The sequence below is a fragment of the Poromitra crassiceps genome, assembly GCF_964638095.1.
Source record: "Poromitra crassiceps genome assembly, chromosome: 3".
In the NCBI taxonomy this organism is placed as follows: Eukaryota; Metazoa; Chordata; class Actinopteri; order Beryciformes; family Melamphaidae; genus Poromitra; species Poromitra crassiceps.
This window is the reverse complement of record NC_139625.1, coordinates 33946743-33968555: the sequence shown is the minus strand read 5'-3', so window position 1 is coordinate 33968555 and position 21813 is coordinate 33946743. Positions and strand designations below refer to the sequence as shown.

General features: G+C 43.7%; 1 protein-coding gene across 1 annotated transcript in view; it reads left to right on the top strand.

Annotated features, from left to right (window-relative positions):
• sfxn5a (sideroflexin 5a) overlaps positions 1–21813 on the top strand; it is a 30706-nt gene that overhangs the window by 4602 nt on the left and 4291 nt on the right. Inside the window, exons 3-12 of the mRNA XM_083633612.1 lie at positions 2473–2550; positions 3509–3535; positions 4813–4867; positions 6229–6254; positions 6651–6704; positions 7597–7653; positions 7757–7822; positions 13485–13575; positions 17863–17978; positions 18260–18345. Of these exons, the coding sequence (XP_083489738.1) occupies positions 2473–2550; positions 3509–3535; positions 4813–4867; positions 6229–6254; positions 6651–6704; positions 7597–7653; positions 7757–7822; positions 13485–13575; positions 17863–17978; positions 18260–18345 (656 nt within the window). The remainder of the gene's footprint in view (positions 1–2472; positions 2551–3508; positions 3536–4812; positions 4868–6228; positions 6255–6650; positions 6705–7596; positions 7654–7756; positions 7823–13484; positions 13576–17862; positions 17979–18259; positions 18346–21813) is intronic.

Here is a 21813-nt window from a genome sequence, read left to right as displayed (position 1 = left end):
TGGATTCATACATACATAGTAAATGGTCTGCGTTTATAAAGCTTTTATCCAAAGCGCTTTACAATATGCCAAAATCCATCCATGCACACACCAGTGGCAGCAAGCTACCACACTGGTGGTTGCTGGTGCAACCATCGGGAGCAGTATAGGGTTCAGTATCTTGCCCAAGGACACTTCAACATGCGGACTGGAGGAGCCGGGAATCGAACCACTGACCTCTTTGAGCAGCTCTACTTCCTGAGCTACAACTGCCCCCGCACAACCACAACACTTATGCTTTTTGGCAGTTCCTATGGAGCTGTTAGGGATTATGTGCCTTGCTCAGTGGTACTTGAGCAGGTAGTTGTTTTTTTAACTGTTCACTGACCCATATTTCCCCAGCCAGTCTGAGGATTTGAACTGATGACTTTCTGGTCACAAGCTGCTTCTATACGCTTTTGGAATCTGTCATTTGTACATTTGTATAAGTTTAGTTTAGTTTAGTTTAGAGACATCATATTTCACCTTATACTTCACTTTAACAAAATACAAAGGTTATTGGGTAGTATGTACTGACATAGACAATTTAAGTTGCATTAGCCTTTATTTAGTCAATCAATAGATAGTTTAATGCAGTTACACATAGTTATTAATACTAGTATGCATAGATACATGACAGAAAAGTCCTGGGATCCAAGTTTAATTTTTTTGAGCCAAGTTTAAATGGCTGTAATAATCCTCTGCATTTGCCAGGCGGAGCTATTATTCTTGAAATTAAATCAAATCGGCAGGGGAAATCTGATTGGCTGCTGAAGCTAGACGACCGCAGAAAGTTCAGTCGGGGCCAACTGTCCACACATCGACTGAGTTTCAGCGATCGCTCCGCTCCTTAGGAAATCAAGGAGAATCAAACCTGTGACCTTTGTGTTACGGGACAGTCTCTCTCTACCCACTGCTGGAACATATCCCCATTCAGTTCTCAGCTGTGTTGTGGTGATTTTGTGGAGGAGTGACTGGAGTCATCAGTGTTCTGGGTAATGAAGCGGTTAGGAGTGACTGGAGTCATCAGTGTTCTGGGTAATGAAGCGGTTAGGAGTGACTGGAGTCATCAGTGTTCTGGGTAATGAAGCTGTTAGGAGTGACTGGAGTCATCGGCATCCTGGGTAATGAAGCTGTTAGGAGTGACTGGAGTCATCGGCATCCTGGGTAATGAAGCTGTTAGGAGTGACTGGAGTCATCGGCATCCTGGGTAATGAAGCTGTTAGGAGTGACTGGAGTCATCGGCATCCTGGGTAATGAAGCTGTTAGGAGTGACTGGAGTCATCGGTATTCTGGGTAATGTGTTGTGGTGATTTTGTGGAGGAGTGACTGGAGTCATCGGTGTCCTGGGTAATGTTTTGTGGTGATTTTGTGGAGGTGTGACTGGAGTCATCGGTGTCCTGGGTAATGAAGCTGTTAGGAGTGACGGGAGTCATCGGTGTCCTGGGTAATGAAGCTGTTAGGAGTGACGGGAGTCATCGGTGTCCTGGGTAATGAAGCTGTTAGGAGTGACTGGAGTCATCGGTGTCCTGGGTAATGAAGCTGTTAGGAGTGACTGGAGTCATCAGTGTCCTGGGTAATGAAGCTGTTAGGAGTGACTGGAGTCATCGGTGTCCTGGGTAATGAAGCTGTTAGGAGTGACTGGAGTCATCATTGTTCTGGGTAATGAAGCTGTTAGGAGTGACTGGAGTCATCAGTGTTCTAGGTAATGAAGCTGTTAGGAGTGACTGGAGTCATTGGTGTCCTGGGTAATGTGTTGTTGTGATTTTGTGGGGGAGTGACTGGAGTCATCGGTGTTCTAGGTAATGAAGCTGTTAGGAGTGACTGGAGTCATCGTGTTCTGTGTAATGAAGCTGTTAGCAGGCTCTTTGCTGACAGTAATAGCAGCAGCGACTCCTGGGATGTGAAGAGGTGTGGACATCCCACTCCTCCTGCACAGCACACACACATACACACACACACACACACCCTGCCCCCTGCCGGGCCGGGCATAGCCTCAACTTGCCCCTTAATGATGAAAGTGCACAATTTACACACGTACATTAACTCACACACACACACACACACACACACACACACACACACACACACACACACACACACACACACACATATGAAGATATCACATGCACAGTCACATGACACACAGACACACACCCACAGATGGCAGCCTAATTAGAGTAAATTGGGCCATATGACCTGGCATTGTGCACAGCATTAGCCAATGATCACACCATAGAGCTATGCTCATTACCTTTTAGGAAACTCATTTGTCAACTGAAAATCAGCATGTAAGTTTGAGAGAAATGCAATTATCACACATTGAGCCATGTGTCTCTGAGTTCAGAGGGGAGAAAACCCATCTCTAAGCTGAGTAGTGTTCAAGGTTATCCAGGGAAAATGGTTCTTATTGACTTTAACATTTTATTGACTTTATTCATTTTGTCAAATCAGAAACGCCTTCAAGAGTGTGTGGCGCTTCTCGATCATTTCAAACGAGGAACTCTCTCTCCAGAGGTGACTGATGCTCAGGTAAGGATGCAAATATTCAACGTGTTCGTCTTGAGTCAGCACACTCAATTAGGATTGATTAAGTGAGTCATTCTGGTGGATATGAAAATGATCACCGTCGAATCGTCTTTCATGAATTTTGTAAATGGTCAAATGTGTCTTGCTTTGTATAGCTGTGTTGTTTTTGAAAAAGACACTGCGGTGTGTTCAGGGTCCTGTGTTGATTGGTCAGAGAAAAAGGGGGAGGGGGAGGGGGATATGTAGGGAAACCAGGTGTGTGTGACGGCATCAAGGGTCATAAAAGTGACGGTTACTATGGGCAACTACCTAAAAACACTGCCAAATGTCTCTTCTCCAAACTGAACATTTATATTATACTTTTAAGTTTTGTCACACTTTTTAGGCCTTTTTTTAACCTGTAATTATCCAGGGGGAGTCTCACTGAGAGCAATGCTCTCTTTCAGGAGCGCCCTTTTCACATTCACACCTGGAAGCTAACCAGTACAACCACAGTCTGATCTGCTAGCCACTGAGCAGCTCCACTGGAGCAGTTGGGGTTAAGGGCCTTGCTCAAGGGCACCTCAGTGAGGGAGGGGCAAGTGCTGCCTTTTCACTTTCCCCACCTAGATTTATCCTGCCGGTCCCTGGGGATTGAACCGACGACCTTCTGGTCACAAGATCGCTTCTCTAACCTTTAGACCACCACTCTTAGGCATTTTGACACTTTACATCCAGAGCAACTTATAATGTATTTGTGCAGCATAAGCTAAATTCCCAGATAACCAGTTATACTCACGGCTGTCAGCTGACATGTTAGAAATATTTCACTGAATGTCCAATGCTAAGAAATTAAAGGTAGCAGAAAGTTTATTCTTAATTATATATTATTATTATTAATGGCCACGGTAAGTAAACATGTTACAAATGAGGAATTTGTCTTATTATCTCATTAAAGCTGTTTTTTAATCCAACTCTACAGCTTTGGCAAGCTCAGAAAATAAAGCAGGTAAGATGCTGTATCATTCTCTATCATCTATCTTCTCTGTTCTGTTCTGTCATTCACTTTCTCTCTCTCTCTCTCTCTCTCTCTCTCTCTCTCTCTCTCTCTCTCTCTCTCACTCACACACACACACACACACACACAAACAACCCTGCGATCATGATCTTTATGATCTGTGCTGGCTGCGGTAAGCTGTCGCTGAATTGGCCGACACAAACTGACACACTTCAACTACACTTTGTTTATGCCTCCAACATCCAGGAGAGTGGGCAAAATAAAGGAAAAATACCACATGAAAAGAGACATTTGAAGTAGTTAAATCACAGTTACAAAGGCAGAAATGCAGGACAGTCCTATTAAGTTGAATGCCAATTATGTATGAATGAATGAGTGTTCAAAGCAACTACAGTAGGAGAGTTCAAAAGAGGCCTGATAGTCAGCGTATGAAGTACAGGTGCATTGGTCACCCAAAAAATACAAATAATAGCCTGGAAACAGTCTCGAGAATCATGACAACATATGCCAAACATAGCTAACAGCATTAGCAGAGTAACAGCGGTCACAGGTCAAAACTCACCGACACGGACAAACTTAACAGGATAAATGCTAAACACCACAACTACAACCTCAATAATTACCTCAGAATGGAATAAACACCTCTATAACACAGTCAAAACTGGTGCTTATTGCAGGTCTAAATAAAACTTTTAACTACAGTATTTTGACATCCTGTTTTGAAGGGTTTTCAGTTGCAAATATTGATTGATAAAGCCAATATTGCACATTGCATCGTATCACAGTATTTTCATTGATTAGGGGTGTAACAAAATACGCATATTCGTACCGAAACGCTTAGGTACGAGGCTTTATGTTCAATATGCATTGCAAACCAAATTAATCTTTCACTGCTGGACAGTGTGTGAGTTTTCTACAATGATATCACGGTCAACTAAAACTGAGTTGATGGGGGGGAAAAGTGTTAAAAACATTGTCTGAAATAGATTTTTTTTATAGACTGAAAATAATAATAAAAAAATAAGTAAAAAAAAAAAATCAAGAAAATGTATCTGGAATTTCTACTTTTTTGATGTATCAAAAACATACCACACATGAATTTTGTGAACCGTTACACCCCTATCATTGATATTAGCTAGTTTTTAGCTAGTCCAATAACAGCAAAAAGTTTCTTTCAATTTTCAACCTCAGAGCAAAACTCACCCCCTGGTTTGACAAACCCTTCTCTACTCATTAGTCTGATTCTAATCACTGCACTCTTATTGCAGGCCATCATCCACCCCGACACGGGCGAGAAGGTCCTCATGCCCTTTCGCATGTCAGGTACAGTGGCTTGGTGTGACGGTGTGGACGGGTTGGGGTTGTTACGTGTCACCGTGTCACGGCTCCGCGGGGCTCTTCAGGTTGTCTCAGGCCTGGAAAAGGTCACGCTCAGCTGGGTGCTGATTAAAACCTCTCTCCCACCGTGACAGAGAGGTCGGCCTGTTGGGCCTCGGAACTAACGGGAGTATTTTGGTCCGGTCTCAAAACACCTTTTTGCAAGGCCGCTTTGAGCTGAGAGAGAGAGAGAGAGCAGGAATTAACATGTTAGGACCTCCAGATGTGCTGGACACATAGAAGTGATACAACTGCCAGTGTTGTAGTACTCGAGTCCAGGACTCAAATCAGAGTTCTGGCCTCACTTTCAGGACTCGTGACTCGACTTAAGCACTGATGACTTGGAATTGGACTCAGGATTCAGACATTCGGACTCGGAAGTTGGAGACGAGTACGTGGGACTTAATTGATAAAGACGTTTTTGTTTTTTGCAATAGCCCTTAATGATTTGGCATGAGATATTGATAGCTACATTAATACCGTGACATTGTTCTATTTTGTGCAAGGGCAGGCACATGTGTTCCACCTACATGTGGATTCACGCTCATGATCAGACTCTGGACTCAGAGTTAGACTGGGACTCAGGTAATGGGGACTTGGACTCGGAGTCGACTCAAACCCGAGATATAGTGACTTGACTATAACACTGGCCACCGTAGAGTCCTACTGTTCAGTCACACCTGTCAATCAAAACTCAAATGTTTCTATGAACGTTGTGATAGGTCACTTCTCTGGTATTTTCAAATTCACATGCAAAATCATTGAAATATGGATTTAATGTATTTACATCTAACAGTTCCCCTTGCTACATCAAATAATTTAGCAAGTTTTGTGTCCAACGCACCTGTAATTCTAGTAGTGATTTGGCCTGTTTGGAATTCTATTATTTAGGTGCCTCATGTCCCTTTGATAAGTGACATATACAATTGTGATTGGCAGATGTGTCATTTACAGCTGACACATAAAGTCTTCATCTAGTGTTTCCATAATTTTTTCCACCCTATGAAGCACACTGCAGATTTAAACGTGTCTGTAATCTTTCACACAGTGACACATTAGTTAAGCAGCCTCCATCTTTCCTTAATTGATAAGTCTTCATATGGGTCTGCATAATTAAGAGGAAGATAGAGAAAAATGAAACAAAAATAACGCTAAAATATTACAGAACTACAATCAAGAGAGAACATTTTGGGCCAGCTGAGGATTCTCAACAATGTATGATCATATATGATCTCAAATATAAAAAAGTCTAATTGGCTTCTTGGAGATCAAAACCATGATACATGATTGCCTCTGTCTCTTAACAGGTTTTATCCCGTTTGGCACACCAGTGGTAAGACTACTTTGACAATATAAATACAAAGAACACAAAGCTATCTAGAATCATGCATAATTATGAATTCCAAATGACTTCAAAATGCGGATCAATGCAAAGGTTCTTGAATAAAATACTTTAAAAAGAGTTAATAATGGAACGATGACATGTTTTGTCTTAGCAGCAGCAGTTTGGCAGAGAGCCTGTTTTCAGGCTGAAAACATGGCGGATTGTGTTAACACTTTGGGCCAGCCTAAAAAATAAAATAAAAAAATAAAGAAGAGTTGCCTTGTTCCAGATATTTTGACATTTCCTTAATCATTACTGTTTTGATATGTTGCTGTACTGTTATTTTACCATAAGTAACTGTTTTGATTCTCTAATTGTTAGTTTCACGTTTTTTTTCTTTTGTAGGTGGTTGGCCTCCTTCTCCCAAATCAAACCTTGGTGTCAACTATCTTCTGGCAGGTACAAAACCTTCTATTTCTATACAGACATTTCCCAACTATATTATACGATATTCAACTCATTCACAAATATAATCATTTTACCTGGACTTTTTTCCCCTTGTTTGATGATGTGCGTATAATTAAAATCCCTTGTTGTTTTGCATTTCCTTGTATGATATATTGCTGTGCAGTGCTGAATAACAATTTTAAAAGTGCTACCTATAGCATTTTAACATCAATAAATCATTACCACATTCAAGTGTTGAGTAATTAATTGAATTACCATAAACAAACTACTCAACTCTACTCAACTCTAAGTTTGTTTATAAAGCACATTTAAAAACAACCGAAGTTGACCAAAGTGCTGTACAGGTCAATAAAAGGCAAACACAAATGCAATGCAGCACATACATACAAACATACCATAGTATACAACACAATACCACATACAACACACACAATACAAAGGATTATAAGAGTTTTCAGGAGTCCAGCTCAACCTGAATTGAAAGCCGAATAAGATTTTGTCTTTTAGATGTTTTATTACAGTTGACTCTTGAAGAAGAAGAATCCCGCACACTGCTCTTGCTCAGCTGTTTTATTACAGAAAGTGTATGAAACCCATGACCAAAATAGTCATACATTCTGTCATTGTGTTACTTATGGATGGTATTATAGTGAAAACAATCCCCCTTATTGCTGGGGCCCCCTGGAACCCCCTCAAGGACCCCCTGGGGGTCCTTGGACCCCCAGGGGGTCCAAGGACCCCCTGGGGGTCCTTGGACCCCACTTTGAGAACCACTGCAGTATACTTTTTTTTAAACACAATTGTATTCAAACTTGTACACAATACATAAACATACACTCACTGCAGTATATAACATGGTTCTTTTCCCGCCTCTTTTTAACAGTGGTTAAACCAGAGTCACAACGCCTGTGTGAACTACTGTAACCGCAACGCCTCCAAGGTACTGGATTTAGACAGCGATCAACTGTAGAAATAATTGTTTCTGGCTGAAATGCATGAACTCGTGTGTTTCCATCATGTATCTGTTGCTTTTGTTGCCACAGCCGGCTGCAGCGTCCACATTTGTCCAGGGTTACCTCGGAGCAGTGACCAGTGCAGTCTCCATCGCCGTGAGTTCTCTTAATCTATCTGCTCTGACTCAGTGAGGTGATTGAATAGTGTCATCAAATGTCAATGTCATCAAATAAGAAACTTTGAACCACCTATTGATCCATTGTATCAGCTGTAGGGGTGTCACGATATTTCGTGGCACGATATATCGCGATATCGAAACGTCACGATATGCGTATCGTCAGAAAAAAATGATATCGTAAAAAAAAAAAAAAAATTGTTGCTCCTGAATAATAATAGAACAAATTTAGCAGAATCAACACGCATGAGTGAGGGGGTAGACTACTACTGGCATGGCAAAACAGCTCAAGGGGTACATAAGATTACATAAGTTTAGGGACCATTGAGCATGAGTTATTTAAGAAATAGATTGTATACTTTATTTTTCTTTCACCATGCAACAAACATTTATTTTGTGACAGTGTGACACATTCTATTGCAAGAGAAGCATTATCTTTCATGTTGTTTTATAGTTATTATAATAACAATTTCCAAAAACAGCATTTGTTTTGTATTTTGTGTATTTCAAATGAAAGACTATTTTTCCAGTATTTTCCCAGGGCTCCCTTGAAAAGAGGTTTCGATTTCAACGGGACTCACATGGTTAAATAAATGATAAATAAATACATAAAAATTATTTACTTTTGTTAAAAAGAATATTGTTAAAATATCGTATCGTATCGTTATCGTGAACCCAATATCGTGTATCGTATCGTATCGTGAAATTAGTGTATCGTGACACCCCTAATCAGCTGATTTTTAAACTAGTTTTAGACCAATATATAGACCTGATATTGGACTTTTGACTAAATACTGGATATCATAAAAACTGTATTTTGTATATTAATTCTTCATTTAAAGACAGTATGCAAGAGGAGCCCCCCCCCCCCCCCCCAGCAGTGATTCCTTTTAGATTTGATGGCAATAAAATGGTCAAAATGTTGAATATTGGCATAAAATATCAGCTACTGGCAGCTTCAGTTAAAAAAATATCGGTATCAGCATCGATTGAACCCAATCGTCAATCTTTTTGGCATCAAAGACTCAAAGCCAGTCGTAATGTCAAAATAGTATAACACACAAACACTCTCTCTCTCACACACACACATGTACCTGCCTGACACACCTATCTCATTCTCTCTCACACACACACAAACACACACACACACACACACACACACACATACACACACACCTGCCTGACACACCTCTAACTCTCTCACACACACACACACACACACACACACACACACACACACCTGCCTGACACACCTCTCTCTCTAGCCGTTTTCCCACATGCATACCGGAAAATTACCTGTAAGTCAATATCGGACATTTCCCTTCACACTTCGGTTCGCGCATGTGGGAATCTATCAGCGAATTTGCCTGTATGTTTTGGGGCGGGGCGGCACTACAGAGCGGGTGGGGAGTGACGTGTCGGCAAAACTCCGAATGGTGAAATAAGTTTGCTTGTTTATCCGTTCACCTGCGTCGCGTTGAAGCACTTTTTACAGACTGGCTTCGTTTGATGTGTCCGGGCTTGCCTTCGCTGTCGGCAACGTAAGCAAAATACTTCCACATTTTGCTTTGTGCATTTGCTTCGTCTGTGTCCCTGTCGGGCTGTGCCTGTGACTGAAGGAGGAGGAGGACTGTGGCCACAGAGAGCGAGCAGGCAGCAGAGAGGAGAGAGGGGAAAATCAGCACGCCCACACATTATTATCACAAGATCATTTCGCCAGTTTGCTTTAATGTGCGCGAATGATTAGATTATGCCCGCTGGAACATTAAGCAACGTGTGTACACCTCGCCCATGAGAGTGTCGCGGGAAATGACTGGACCCGTTCTACACTTGAGTCCGCTATCGCGCATACCGCTCTTCTGACTGGCTCGAAACTGGTGAAATCTCCGCGATGACGGGGTCGCGCTTATACCGGCACGACGACTTTCCCACATGCAGGCATTAGACCACGTTCCGGTCATTTAGCGGTACAAAGCGCATGTGGGAAAACGGCTTCTGTGTCTCACACACACCTGCCTGACACGAGAGGTGTGTCTCTCTCTCTCTCTCTCTCTCTCTCTCTCTCTCTCTCTCTCTCTCTCTCTCTCTCTCTCTCTCTCTCTCTCTCTCTCTCTCTCTCTCTCTCTCTCACACACACACACACACACACACCTGCCTAACACACCTCTCTCTCACATACACACCTGCCTGAGACACCTCTCCCTCTCTCTCTCTCTCTCTCTCTCTCTCTCACACACACACACACACCTGCCTGAGACACCTCTCCCTCTCTCTCTCTCTCACACACACACACACACACACACACACACACACACACACACACACACACCTGCCTGCCACACCTCTAACTCTCTCACACACACACACACACACACACACACACACACACACACACACACACACACACCTGCCTGACACCTCTCTCTTTCTCTCTCTCTCACACACACACACACACACACACACACACACACACACACACACACCTGCCTGACACACCTCTCTCTCTCTCTCTCTCTCTCTCTCTCTCTCACACACACACACACACACACACACACCTGCCTGACACACCTCTCTCTCTCTCTCTCTCTCTCTCTCTCTCACACACACACACACACACCTGCCGGACACACCTCTCTCTGTCTCACACACACACACACACACACACACACACACACGCACCTGCCTGACACACACCTCTCTCTCTCTCTCTAGCCACTTTCACACCGGCCTTGAAAGCAGTAAAATACACGGAGAATGTGATCTGCGCCTCCGATGTGAAAGTTGTGAAAGCGGGTTGGTGGATAATTGTGTTACGCCTTTCGTTCCACCAGTGGACCTAGTCACAGCGCCGGATTACCCTCCAACCCGCCTCCACCTGAAAGCGTAGGAGCGGCAACACGGAACAGAGGTGCGAATGGTCAGCTCATTCATAAAAAAAAATACAGGGGAAACCACCTCATGCAGCAAGAAAGGCATAAGTGAAAGTAAAAAAAAGTAGCCTATACAATCATGACTGCAGGGGCACCAGGAGGAATGCTCCGTGCCTACACTATGAGGAAGTAGGTTAGGCTTTATGCTCAAACGATGTTGACTTGACATTAGTAGGTAAACTCAACTGATATAATAAGCTTCAGAGGCTTAGCTGTCTGTGGCGAGTTGGTCTGAGGATATTCCCTCTGGAAACCAGCTCCAGAACGGCAATCTGTCTAGCTAGCCAGTTGTGCGTTCCCTTACAAAAACTACTAACGTTATAGTAGTCATGTGCATTTTATAGCCTATACTATTCCCCCGACGAACGTTATGCAGACTGCAGCTGTTTGATATGCTTTCAGAACGGACGCTAATTAGGCTACTTCATGGGAATAATTTGCTTTACAAAAAACTGGAACCAAAAGATAAGAATAACCCTAACCCTAGGCTACACTAACCTATGAAAATATTCATTTAGGCTAGGAGGAGCTGGGTGGAAATGCCTCCCCTCGCTTCATTTAAATCCGGGAGGGGTGGATATCACCTGAAAGCACACCCCAGGACGGGAATCTGGCGGTGCTGCTTGACTCTGTGTGAAAGCAATTTCTGTAGCGAGGCTGCCGGCTTTGCGGGCCATCTGAACTGCAATATTGCTCTGTGTGTGAAAGTGGCTTCTGTGTCTCTCACACACACACACACACACACACACACACACACACACACACCTGCCTGCCTGACACACCTCTCTCTCTCTCTCACACACACACACACACCTGCCTGACACACCTCTCTCTCACACACCTGCCTGAGACACCTCTTGGTGCGGACACGGGGCTCAAACCGAGCCAATTACTGGTCCCGCTGGGCGACCATCCGGCTGCTGCCCTCAGGCGTGCAGCTCAACGGCAACAGGCACAGAAGATCACGGGGGTCTGGGGACGGGGTTGGATGACGGGGGGAAGGGGGGTGAAGGGGTCTGGAGAGGGTCTCCAATTAAACCTCTGCTTTGGGGACGACCCCCTGCCTGGCCGTGGAGAGGCTGAGCCAGAGGCTGGACTGGGGTGGTGTGTTATATCCCTGCTGTGTTAAGATACAGGGAAGGAGTCACATGGTTTCATTGTTTATGCATAGCCCCAACTTTCTTTTCATGCTTTTCGGTGTTGAAAGCATGTTTCATTAGACGATATAGGACCTGCATTCATGTTTATGTGATGAAAGGTATGTAGGGCACACTGCAAGGCTTCACACCCATTACATATTTACATAATACTAATGTATCTGTACCGCAGAACCAGAAATGTTAGAGCCCATGTTGTGTTTGTAATACAAATGTATGTGTGTATCTGCGGTACAGATACATTACAGTACAGTAGGGTTGTCACACTACTAGAATTTCTAACTTTGATCTTCGATACCACGGGGCAAATGATAACACATTAAGAGGCATACAAATATACAAAGACAGATGGACAGACAAAAATAAATTTGCACTTACACAGCAGATTAGGCCTGCTCTACACAGCAGATTAGCTCTGCTCTACACAGCAGATTAGCCCTGCTCTACACAGCAGATTAGCTCTGCTCTACACAGCAGATTAGCTCTGCTCTACACAGCAGATTAGCTCTGCTCTACACAGCAGATTAGCTCTGCTCTACACAGCAGACTAGGCCTGCTCTACACAGCAGATTAGCTCTGCTCTACACAGCAGATTAGCCCTGCTCTACACAGCAGACTAGGCCTGCTCTACACAGCAGATTAGGCCTGCTCTACACAGCAGATTAGCCCTGCTCTACACAGCAGATTAGCCCTGCTCTACACAGCAGATTAGCCCTGCTCTACACAGCTGATTAGCCCTGCTCTACACAGCAGATCTGCTCTACACAGCAGATTAGCCCTGCTCTACACAGCAGATTAGCTCTGGTCTACACAGCAGATTAGCCCTGCTCTAGACAGCAGATTAGCTCTGCTCTACACAGCAGATTAGCCCTGCTCTACACAGCAGATCTGCTCTACACATCATATTAGCCCGGCTCTACACAGCAGATTAGCCCTGCTCTACACAGCAGATTAGCCCTGCTCTACACACCAGATTAGCTCTGGTCTACACAGCAGATTAGCCCTGGTCTACACAGCAGATTAGCCCTGCTCTACACAGCAGATCTGCTCTATACCGCATATTAGCCCTGCTCTACACAGCAGATCTGCTCTACACAGCAGATTAGCCCTGCTCTACACAGCAGATTAGCCATGCTCTACACAGTGGATTAGCTCTGCTCTACACAGCAGATTAGCCCTGCTCTACACAGCAGATTAGCCCTGCTCTACACAGCAGATCTGCTCTACACAGCAAATTAGCCCTGCTCTACACAGCAGATTAGCCCTGCTCTACACAGCAGATTAGCCCTGCTCTACACAGCAGATTAGCCCTGCTCTACACAGCAGATCTGCTCTATACAGCAGATTAGCCCTGCTCTACACAGCTGATTAGCCCTGCTCTAGTCACCAGCCTTTCACAACACGTTTTGAAGCAACAGATACCCACCAATGTTAGGGAGGGAAAATCAGTAGCTGGTGAGATGTGTGTGGGGAAGATCTGGTGAGATGTCTGTCTGTCTAATCTATTTTATCTATATATCTATCTATCTATCTATGTGTCTGGTGATTTCTCCAGGTTGGACTGAATGTGCTAATCCAGAAAGCCAGCCGGTTCAGCCCAACCACCAGGCTTCTAGTGCAGAGGTTCGTCCCCTTCCCTGCAGTGGGTACGTACATACGTTCAGAACATTCAGCTAAATCAGATAGCATTGGTAAATCATTTTGTTTCAAATCGCTTGGATGACCAGATGAGTGGGCTTTACCGCATCGAGACAGTTAAGAAACTATCAGATGATCGGAGGAAAGTGAAATAAACTAACTTTTAGAAGAATCCTCTGGCAGTCAGTGCTGCCCTGTTATGCTAAACCCATCGCAGGACTGTCAGAGAGGAGCAATAAGTAGGAGTTTTCTTGGCCCCCCATTTGATTTTTAAAGACACTCCCAATCCTCCACCTCCCCACCATCTCCTCTCCAAATGCTCAAAGATGGAGAAGGATGCTAAGAGGAAGCACGTTTCACATCACATCCAGCTCTGAAGGCTAAAGCCTTTGATATACTTCTGCGTCCGCCTCTACTTGGAGCCTCGGCGGCCACAGGTAGTCCTGTATACTCCAACGTCAGCTTGACGAGGGGTTGCAAGAGATTTCCCGGCAAAATTAGTAAAATTGTGTGATTTCACTAGGATTTCAATGACTAGAAGTTAGTCCAAGGAGAGAATACAGTGCATATACTTGGTAATAGCATTCACTCTCTCCTGTTATCTCCCCATCTACATTGTATTACTTGTGCTGTTCGCGTCATTTGCGTCGAGTCACATTTCCGAGCAGCTGCACACAGCCTGCGCCGGCAGGCTTTCCGCGAGGGGTTTGACACAGAACTTTTAGGCCCAATTCATGGTAACTCTAGTGAGCCAGGCGCGAGGGGGAGGCGAGCCAAACATGACATCATCGCGCTGGGCGCGTCAGGGGCGAGGCCTCCACAACCACTAGCACGTACCTACCTGAAGATTTTTCTAACAACGCTTTGCCCAAGAGATGAAATGAAGTCCAGACGTGTTTTGACCACATTCCTTGACCCATGTGGTAAAACTTTGATTTGGAACTGTTCATTTTTTGTCATTTCAAGTAAATGTGCTGTGTTGAGAGAGATAAAGCAGCACAAAGTAGACTATCAGGGCTGAGAATTGAAACATCTATTTAGATTCAGTAAAAAAGTTTGGTGATTCTATTCATGTGCTGATACGGTCGTTTCAGAGTGAAACCGCAGTACTGTGCCCGCTAAAGGGTGGTGAACTTTTCGTGGACCAACCGACCAACCGACAGAGTGATAAAAAAAAAAATCACACTATATCCTGTTGCTATTTTTGGATAGACAGAGAACTGGTTGAAAAGTGGCAAAGTTAGCTTTTAATGCACCTATACGTTTTTCACAGTGAAATAGAATTCCTGGCTCAAAGCTACTCAAATTATGTGATTCAGTTAAATTTATTTAAAGGGACATTTCTCGGAAAATCAATGCTGATTTATGTTTTGATCTCACCCATATCCAAAAAACTATCAACAGTTTTACAGACATTCATTTAGTTTGACGGTATTGAGAGTTGATTTGAGTTAAGTATGTGGACAAATAAATCAGCATTGTTTCCCTTTAAGTTACATTCACACACCCGTGTCACAATAAAACACTTGAACACAGCAAAACATTAAATGATTACAGATGTGTACACAAATGTAGAGTGTGTACGTTAACAAGTATGCAGTGTCGCATGTCTCTGTACGAGAGCCACACGCGGCTGGGCCATTTGTTTTCTTTCTGCTCCTCATCTGCGCCGGCCATTGTGCTCTCTGATGGCCGTGTGTGTGTGTGTGTGTGTGTGTGTGTTTGTGTGTGTGTGTGTGTGTGCGTGTGGGTGGGTGTGTGTGTGTGTGTGCGTGTGGGTGTGTATGTGTGAGTGCGTGCCTGTGTGTGTGTGTGTGGTGTGCGTGCGTGCCTGTGTGTGTGTGTGTGTGTATAGCCACACAGAGCCCAATTTTCATGTCACTCCCCCTTACACTCAGTCACACCCAGGGGTATAGACCATGTCCCAAATGCCCCGGGCTACTGGCTCGTAATTAAATTGTTTGCCTGCCCCCCCCCTCTTACCATGGCGGTTCTTCTAATTAAATCAACAGGTTTCTACAACCCTGCCTTTGCCTGGTAATTGGCTTCTCGTTAGAACTCTGCTGCCACAAACAAATTGGATAATTACCCTTAAAGTGGCGTCTATGTCAAGGCCTCATTTACCTGATTTCTGTTTGTTCATTGTTGTTGTTGTTGTTGTTGTTGTTTTGGTAGGCCCATATAAAAGGTAATTAAAATAGCTAATTTAAGCAAGACAAAGCAAAGTGCTGTTTGAATTTTCACCCGCTTGATTTTGTTTGGTCACTTAAGGGGAGATTTATTTGTAATAACCTAATCAAGCAGCGGCCTGTCATTCAATTAGATTATGACGACCTTAACTGGAGGGAAAGTCGAGCCGGCAGAGATAATGCAAGGATCATTACGTAATTTGTTGTCTTCGCAAACATTTCTCATTTACCGGTACTTGTGGTGTTTATTGTGTAATTAGTATTTATTTCAAATAATTACAAATTCCAACGACATATTTTAGCATTTAGCTTCATAGACTTCACAATAATCAAGTCAATTTTATAATTGCGTTGAATTTACTTCTTTCCCCAGTATTTGATCCGTTTGCTTTAGCTTTTGTTATTCCCTGCCAAAACCCCTGTTCCCCTGTTAATTGGTCTGGATAAAAAAAATCCCTTGTAGGTAAAAGAGCTATTTGCTCAGTCAATTGAAATCCTCTGGCAGAGCGACCTCCCAGCCCTGCAGCCCTAAGTCAAGATAACTCACAATGCTGTTGTCTTAAATTAAAAAGGCTTGCGGCGCTACCACTAAACTCCCTAAAATGAGTTTTTCTTATTCCTATTAGAGTCAAGGAGAAAGGTCCATCTATATTAACATACATTTGTGTTCATTTCGTCCTCCGTGAATAAATCACAGGGTGAAAACACTGCAGATGATTCTCTGGCAAGCCTCGACCGCTCGTTCACCTTGGTTAGTTTGCCAGATGGAGGAGATTCCACTCTCGTTTTAGTCAAAGTTGCATGTAAATGAGTGGCTTCAGCTGCTGCATGGGCTTACTAACTGTACACAACAACGCCACAGAGCGGGTGGCAGTGTCGTGTTTCATTTACATTTTATGCATTTAGCTGACGTCTTCCTTACGAACAATCAATAAACATGTAGTAGGCTTGGGCCAATTTTCAAATATTGTGATATTTGCTGCCATATGCAATATTTTTCAAATATCAAATGGGTTTTTTTTGCCCTTTTTTGCAACGTTTTGCACTGTCTGCCCTGCTACAGAGTCTGAACCTCATTTCACTGCTTTGCTTACTGTACATTGTACCTTGGAATTAACTGCTATTATTTTAGTGGCAGCATCACAAGGCTTTTATTTTAAAAAGAAAATGCACCTCAGTGAACCTGTACAACCACCTGGGTGTTTGTAAAAAAATAAAAAAATAAAAAAACAAGAATCTGACGATAGTATCGTGTATCGCGATATTTTGGCGGGACTGCATCGTGATATAAAATGTTGGATCACTGTCTTTAGGGAATTTAGGACAATGGGAATGTGTGAATGGAACCTGTGGCCTTTTTTTTGACAGGAGCGTCTCTCCAAACACCTAGGTTACATAACCAGTCATAGCGCTGTATGGAAAAAAGGTGGGCAGACTATGAACTCCAGTGAGAAATCACCTTAAAGTGAACAACCACCTATTAAAGAGCCAGTGCAATGATTTCAGCTCAGTCAGGCATATGCAGTGATGAGTGATGGAAGCATCCAGCAGCAATGGAGCCACAGAGACTGGCTAGTTTGGCAAGTAGCTGGCTGACATTGTCTGACAGACTATGGGGCACCTCATCTAACTAGTGTACATACTGTTGGCCAATCAGAGCATTCACAATAACTGGGTGTAGGTGACATAATTTACATTAACATTTACATTTGTTGAATTACGGTATACCATAAAGTTGAGAAATGTAATTCTCATTGCATTGTTTCTTGAAAATACCCAATTTCCAGGTTAACTTACATCAGTCTAGAGTGTATAGAAGTAATGTATATCACAAATCATAGTTAGATTACAGGGATTGGTAAATGTTGTTTTGGTAAGTGGTGCTGTGTTTGATTCCTCATGCCACCTTACCTGCCAAAGTGCCCATGAGCAAGGAACTTAAGCCCTATGTGCCGCACCAGCTGGCTGACCTTGCATCCTATCCAGAGCATGAAAAGACAATTTGCTCCTTCTAAAATGCATCACATACCAAAGATTCTCGACTGTTTTAATAAACATACCAAGGATTCTCCACTGTTTTCATTCTGTTCAAAACTTCCTCCGCAGCTACTGCCAACGTATGCAACGTGGTTCTCATGAGACACTCGGAGCTGTCGGAGGGCATCAGCGTGCTCGATGACAACGCAAACGTGGTGGGAACCTCCAGAGTGGCTGCCAGGCATGTGAGTAGAGCTCACTTAGCTCTCAAAACTGTATATCTGATGCAGACTCTGACAGACTGTACAGTTTTGTTTAATAATGTTGTGCTTTCTGTAGCAAACACAACATAGTTTTAACTGAATGTTTAGAAATTGAATTCTCCCCTCACAAATTAATACTTGATGTTATTTGATCAATAGAGTCAAAAAATAATAATCTTAGAATAGCAGACACAAAGAGTTTTCAACATGTCAATTCATGCCGTCTGTTGCGTCTTGTACCTCATGTGTTGATTTGACGACAGGCACTTTTAGAAACCGCCCTGACCAGAGTGGTTCTACCCATGCCCATCCTGGTGCTGCCTCCCATCATCATGGCTGTACTGGAAAAGTAAGACACATGAGTTGACTCTAAGTAGGATCAAAGTACTATTTGACATGGATTTAAATTGTTTGATTCTCAAATGGATTGAGCGTTGAGAGACTATATAGAGCGGTGTGAGTCTGGGATGACAACATTTGATGGTGACACTTTTGCATCTGCGTCTTTCTTGCAGTAAGGCAAATAGTCTACAAGCGGCTTAAAACATAATTTGATTTGCTACTGCTTAGTCTGCAGATAAAACGCAATGACAAAAAGCATATCGGCTGTAGTAGACTGGCCCCTATGTCATCTTATGCTTAAATATATCCAAAGGAGTTTTCCTTGTAAACAACTGCTTTTGTATCGATATTATTAGAGCCGATATTTATGGTCTATAATTTAATGATCAGAATAATACATAATTTGTCCATTATCCATGTATCAGTATGTAACAGTATCGTGCATGTATCAGTATGTAACAGTATCGTGCATGTATCAGTACGTAACAGTATCGTGCATGTATCAGTATGTAACAGTATCGTGCATGTATCAGTATGTAACAGTATCGTGCATGTATCAGTATGTAACAGTATCGTGCATGTATCAGTACGTAACAGTATCGTGCATGTATCAGTACGTAACAGTATCGTGCATGTATCAGTATGTAACAGTATCGTGCATGTATCAGTATGTAACAGTATCGTGCATGTATCAGTATGTAACAGTATCGTGCATGTATCAGTATGTAACAGTATCGTGCATGTATCAGTACGTAACAGTATCGTGCATGTATCAGTACGTAACAGTATCGTGCATGTATCAGTACGTAACAGTATCGTGCATGTATCAGTACGTAACAGTATCGTGCATGTATCAGTATGTAACAGTATCGTGCATGTATCAGTATGTAACAGTATCGTGCATGTATCAGTACGTAACAGTATCGTGCATGTATCAGTATGTAACAGTATCGTGCATGTATCAGTATGTAACAGTATCGTGCATGTATCAGTACGTAACAGTATCGTGCATGTATCAGTATGTAACAGTATCGTGCATGTGTCAGTACGTAACAGTATCGTGCATGTATCAGTACGTAACAGTATCGTGCATGTATCAGTATGTAACAGTATCGTGCATGCCTATTTTGAAGCTTTAACCTTGAAATCACAGTGGCACTTCTCTAATGCTCAGGCTCCTGTTTGAGCTCCTTCTGCATTCCTCCGTCCTCCACACCACTCCGCCATTGTTTGATAAACGCCCACAGCAGCTGAACCCTTTTGAGCGCTTGAGATCCTCCGCTGTGTGACACGACCGTAATGATGACTTAATGACGGCATGTGTTTATACGGACGTCCCGTGATCGATGGCCTGACTGTGCCTGCGGTGTACCGAGGAATGCTGCCACCTTTTGTGAATCCTTGACAGCGCTTGTCTGAGCCGCTGCCCAGGTGTGTTTTGGGATTCCGGGTAGCTGAATGAGTGAGCAGCGGGGGGAGGGAACAGGTGAGCAGCGGGGGGAGGGAACAGGGAGCGGCTGGGACAGGGTTTAGGGCAGGGATACTCAACTTGCTTTGCCCAGGGTCCACTTTCATGAAATGATAGGAGGCCAGGGACCAGTTCATAAACAAACAATATACATTTTTCTGTAGCGGATTGTAGGTTTTTGGGGTGTCAGCCGGAGTTTAGTCTGACAATGTTGTGCACACCGGATAGTTAGTTAGGTTAAGTTAGTTAGGTTAAGTACATACATAAGTGCCTGGGTAGCAACCAGACGGTGGTATTTGACAATTTAGCTGGAGCTCAGTCAAACTTTATTTCATGTTCATTGTGAATTCGAATTCACAATGAAAAAAAAACGTGAAATTATTAGAAAATGGTCAGGGGGCCACTCTGCACCCTGTCACGGGCCACATCTGGCCCCCGGGCCGCAAGTTGAGTATCACTGGTTTAGGGGCTTTCGGGGTTCCTGGTAGCTGAATGAGTGAGCAGCGGGGGGAGGGAACAGGGTTTAGGGGCTGCCCGGGTGACTGCGGTTGCAGGTGAGTAGTGCTCGGCTATCCTCCATGTCAGCTTGCCTTCACTGGCTCTCAATGGAGCGAGAACAAGGGGACAGAGAGGCGGACCTGGGCGGCCCCTCGGTGATGGATTGTGCTGCTGAGAGCAGAGTGGGGCCAGTGACAGCAGGACTCTGCAGTGGGTTGTAGACTACACAACACTGATGCACCTTGGTTTGTTTTTGTCTCTGGCTATGCTTATATGCATGCACTGAGAATGCCCCGGTTTTCGAGGCAAGGCATGTCAACTTAACTCGGTAAAAATAATTCAGTACACTCTGACTATGAGAAACCACAAAATCACTAATCACTATTCCCCCCAGTTCCCCAGTGCCTCGACCGATAAGGGGAGGCACTAGTGCAGTGACCAGGACTCATACCCCCTCCGATTTCCCACCCGCAGACACGGCCAATTGTGCCAAGCCGGGGGTAATGTGGAGGCTCAAACCTGCGACCCTCGCAAAGCGCTTGTTAAGAGTTTAACCTGAATAAGACTTTAACTGGAATAGTGGAAGCATATACTTTTGCACAGAATAGTGGCATCAAGTTTGAAAAATATCAAGTATATTCACATCTTTGTACGGTTTTCAAATCCCTGACTACTACCGCCTCCCCACCTCTCACATAACTCACAACTTTTCCCCATTGACTTTTCTCCACGTATTCCAATTCCCTCCTTAAATGTGTGTGTGTGTGTGTGTGTGTGTGTGTGTGTGTGTGTGTGTGTGTGTGTGTGTGTGTGTGTGTGTGTGTGTGTGTGTGTGTGTGTGTGTGTGTGTGTGTGTGTTTCTGCATGTGTGTGTGTGTAGCCTAATTAAACCATGGCAGCCATATGTGTTAATGAGCTCCCTCATTAGGCAGTAGCTCTCCTCGTTAGGGGGAGAGGCGTTGCAAGCGGAGGAGAGAGGGAGCGTCTCTTTCTCTGGCTCCTGCTGAGTTCGCTGTCCCACACAGTGAACAGGGGATTAGCCTACAGAGGGGAGGAGGGAGGGCAGGAAGGAGGGAGGGAGGGAGTGGGAGGAAAGAAGGCAGCGACTAGGCGAGAATATATTTCAGTTGTTGGATGAAAACAAAACCGTGTCTCCAGGAAGTCTGTCTCTTCAAATTGAGAAAACACTGCTGATTTCCTTATTATTGAAGGTGTTTTTTTTATTTTACAATGGGTTGGTGAAAGGTTTCCTCACACCAAAAGGTAATTTAACATAACATGCAACCACTGACCTATAATGAATGCAACAAAAAATGACAAAGTAAAAAAAGAAGAAAAAGAATGTAAATAAAAACAAAACTGGAGTTATAAGTTTTCTATCTGACAGTAGCAACATGAACTGCAAATATTGAACCTTAAAAAGGGACACATTTGCAGGGTTTTCCCTGGCTCAGACTGGGCCAGACTATACGCACGACAGTAAGCATGATCGCTCCGCGTAAAGACTCA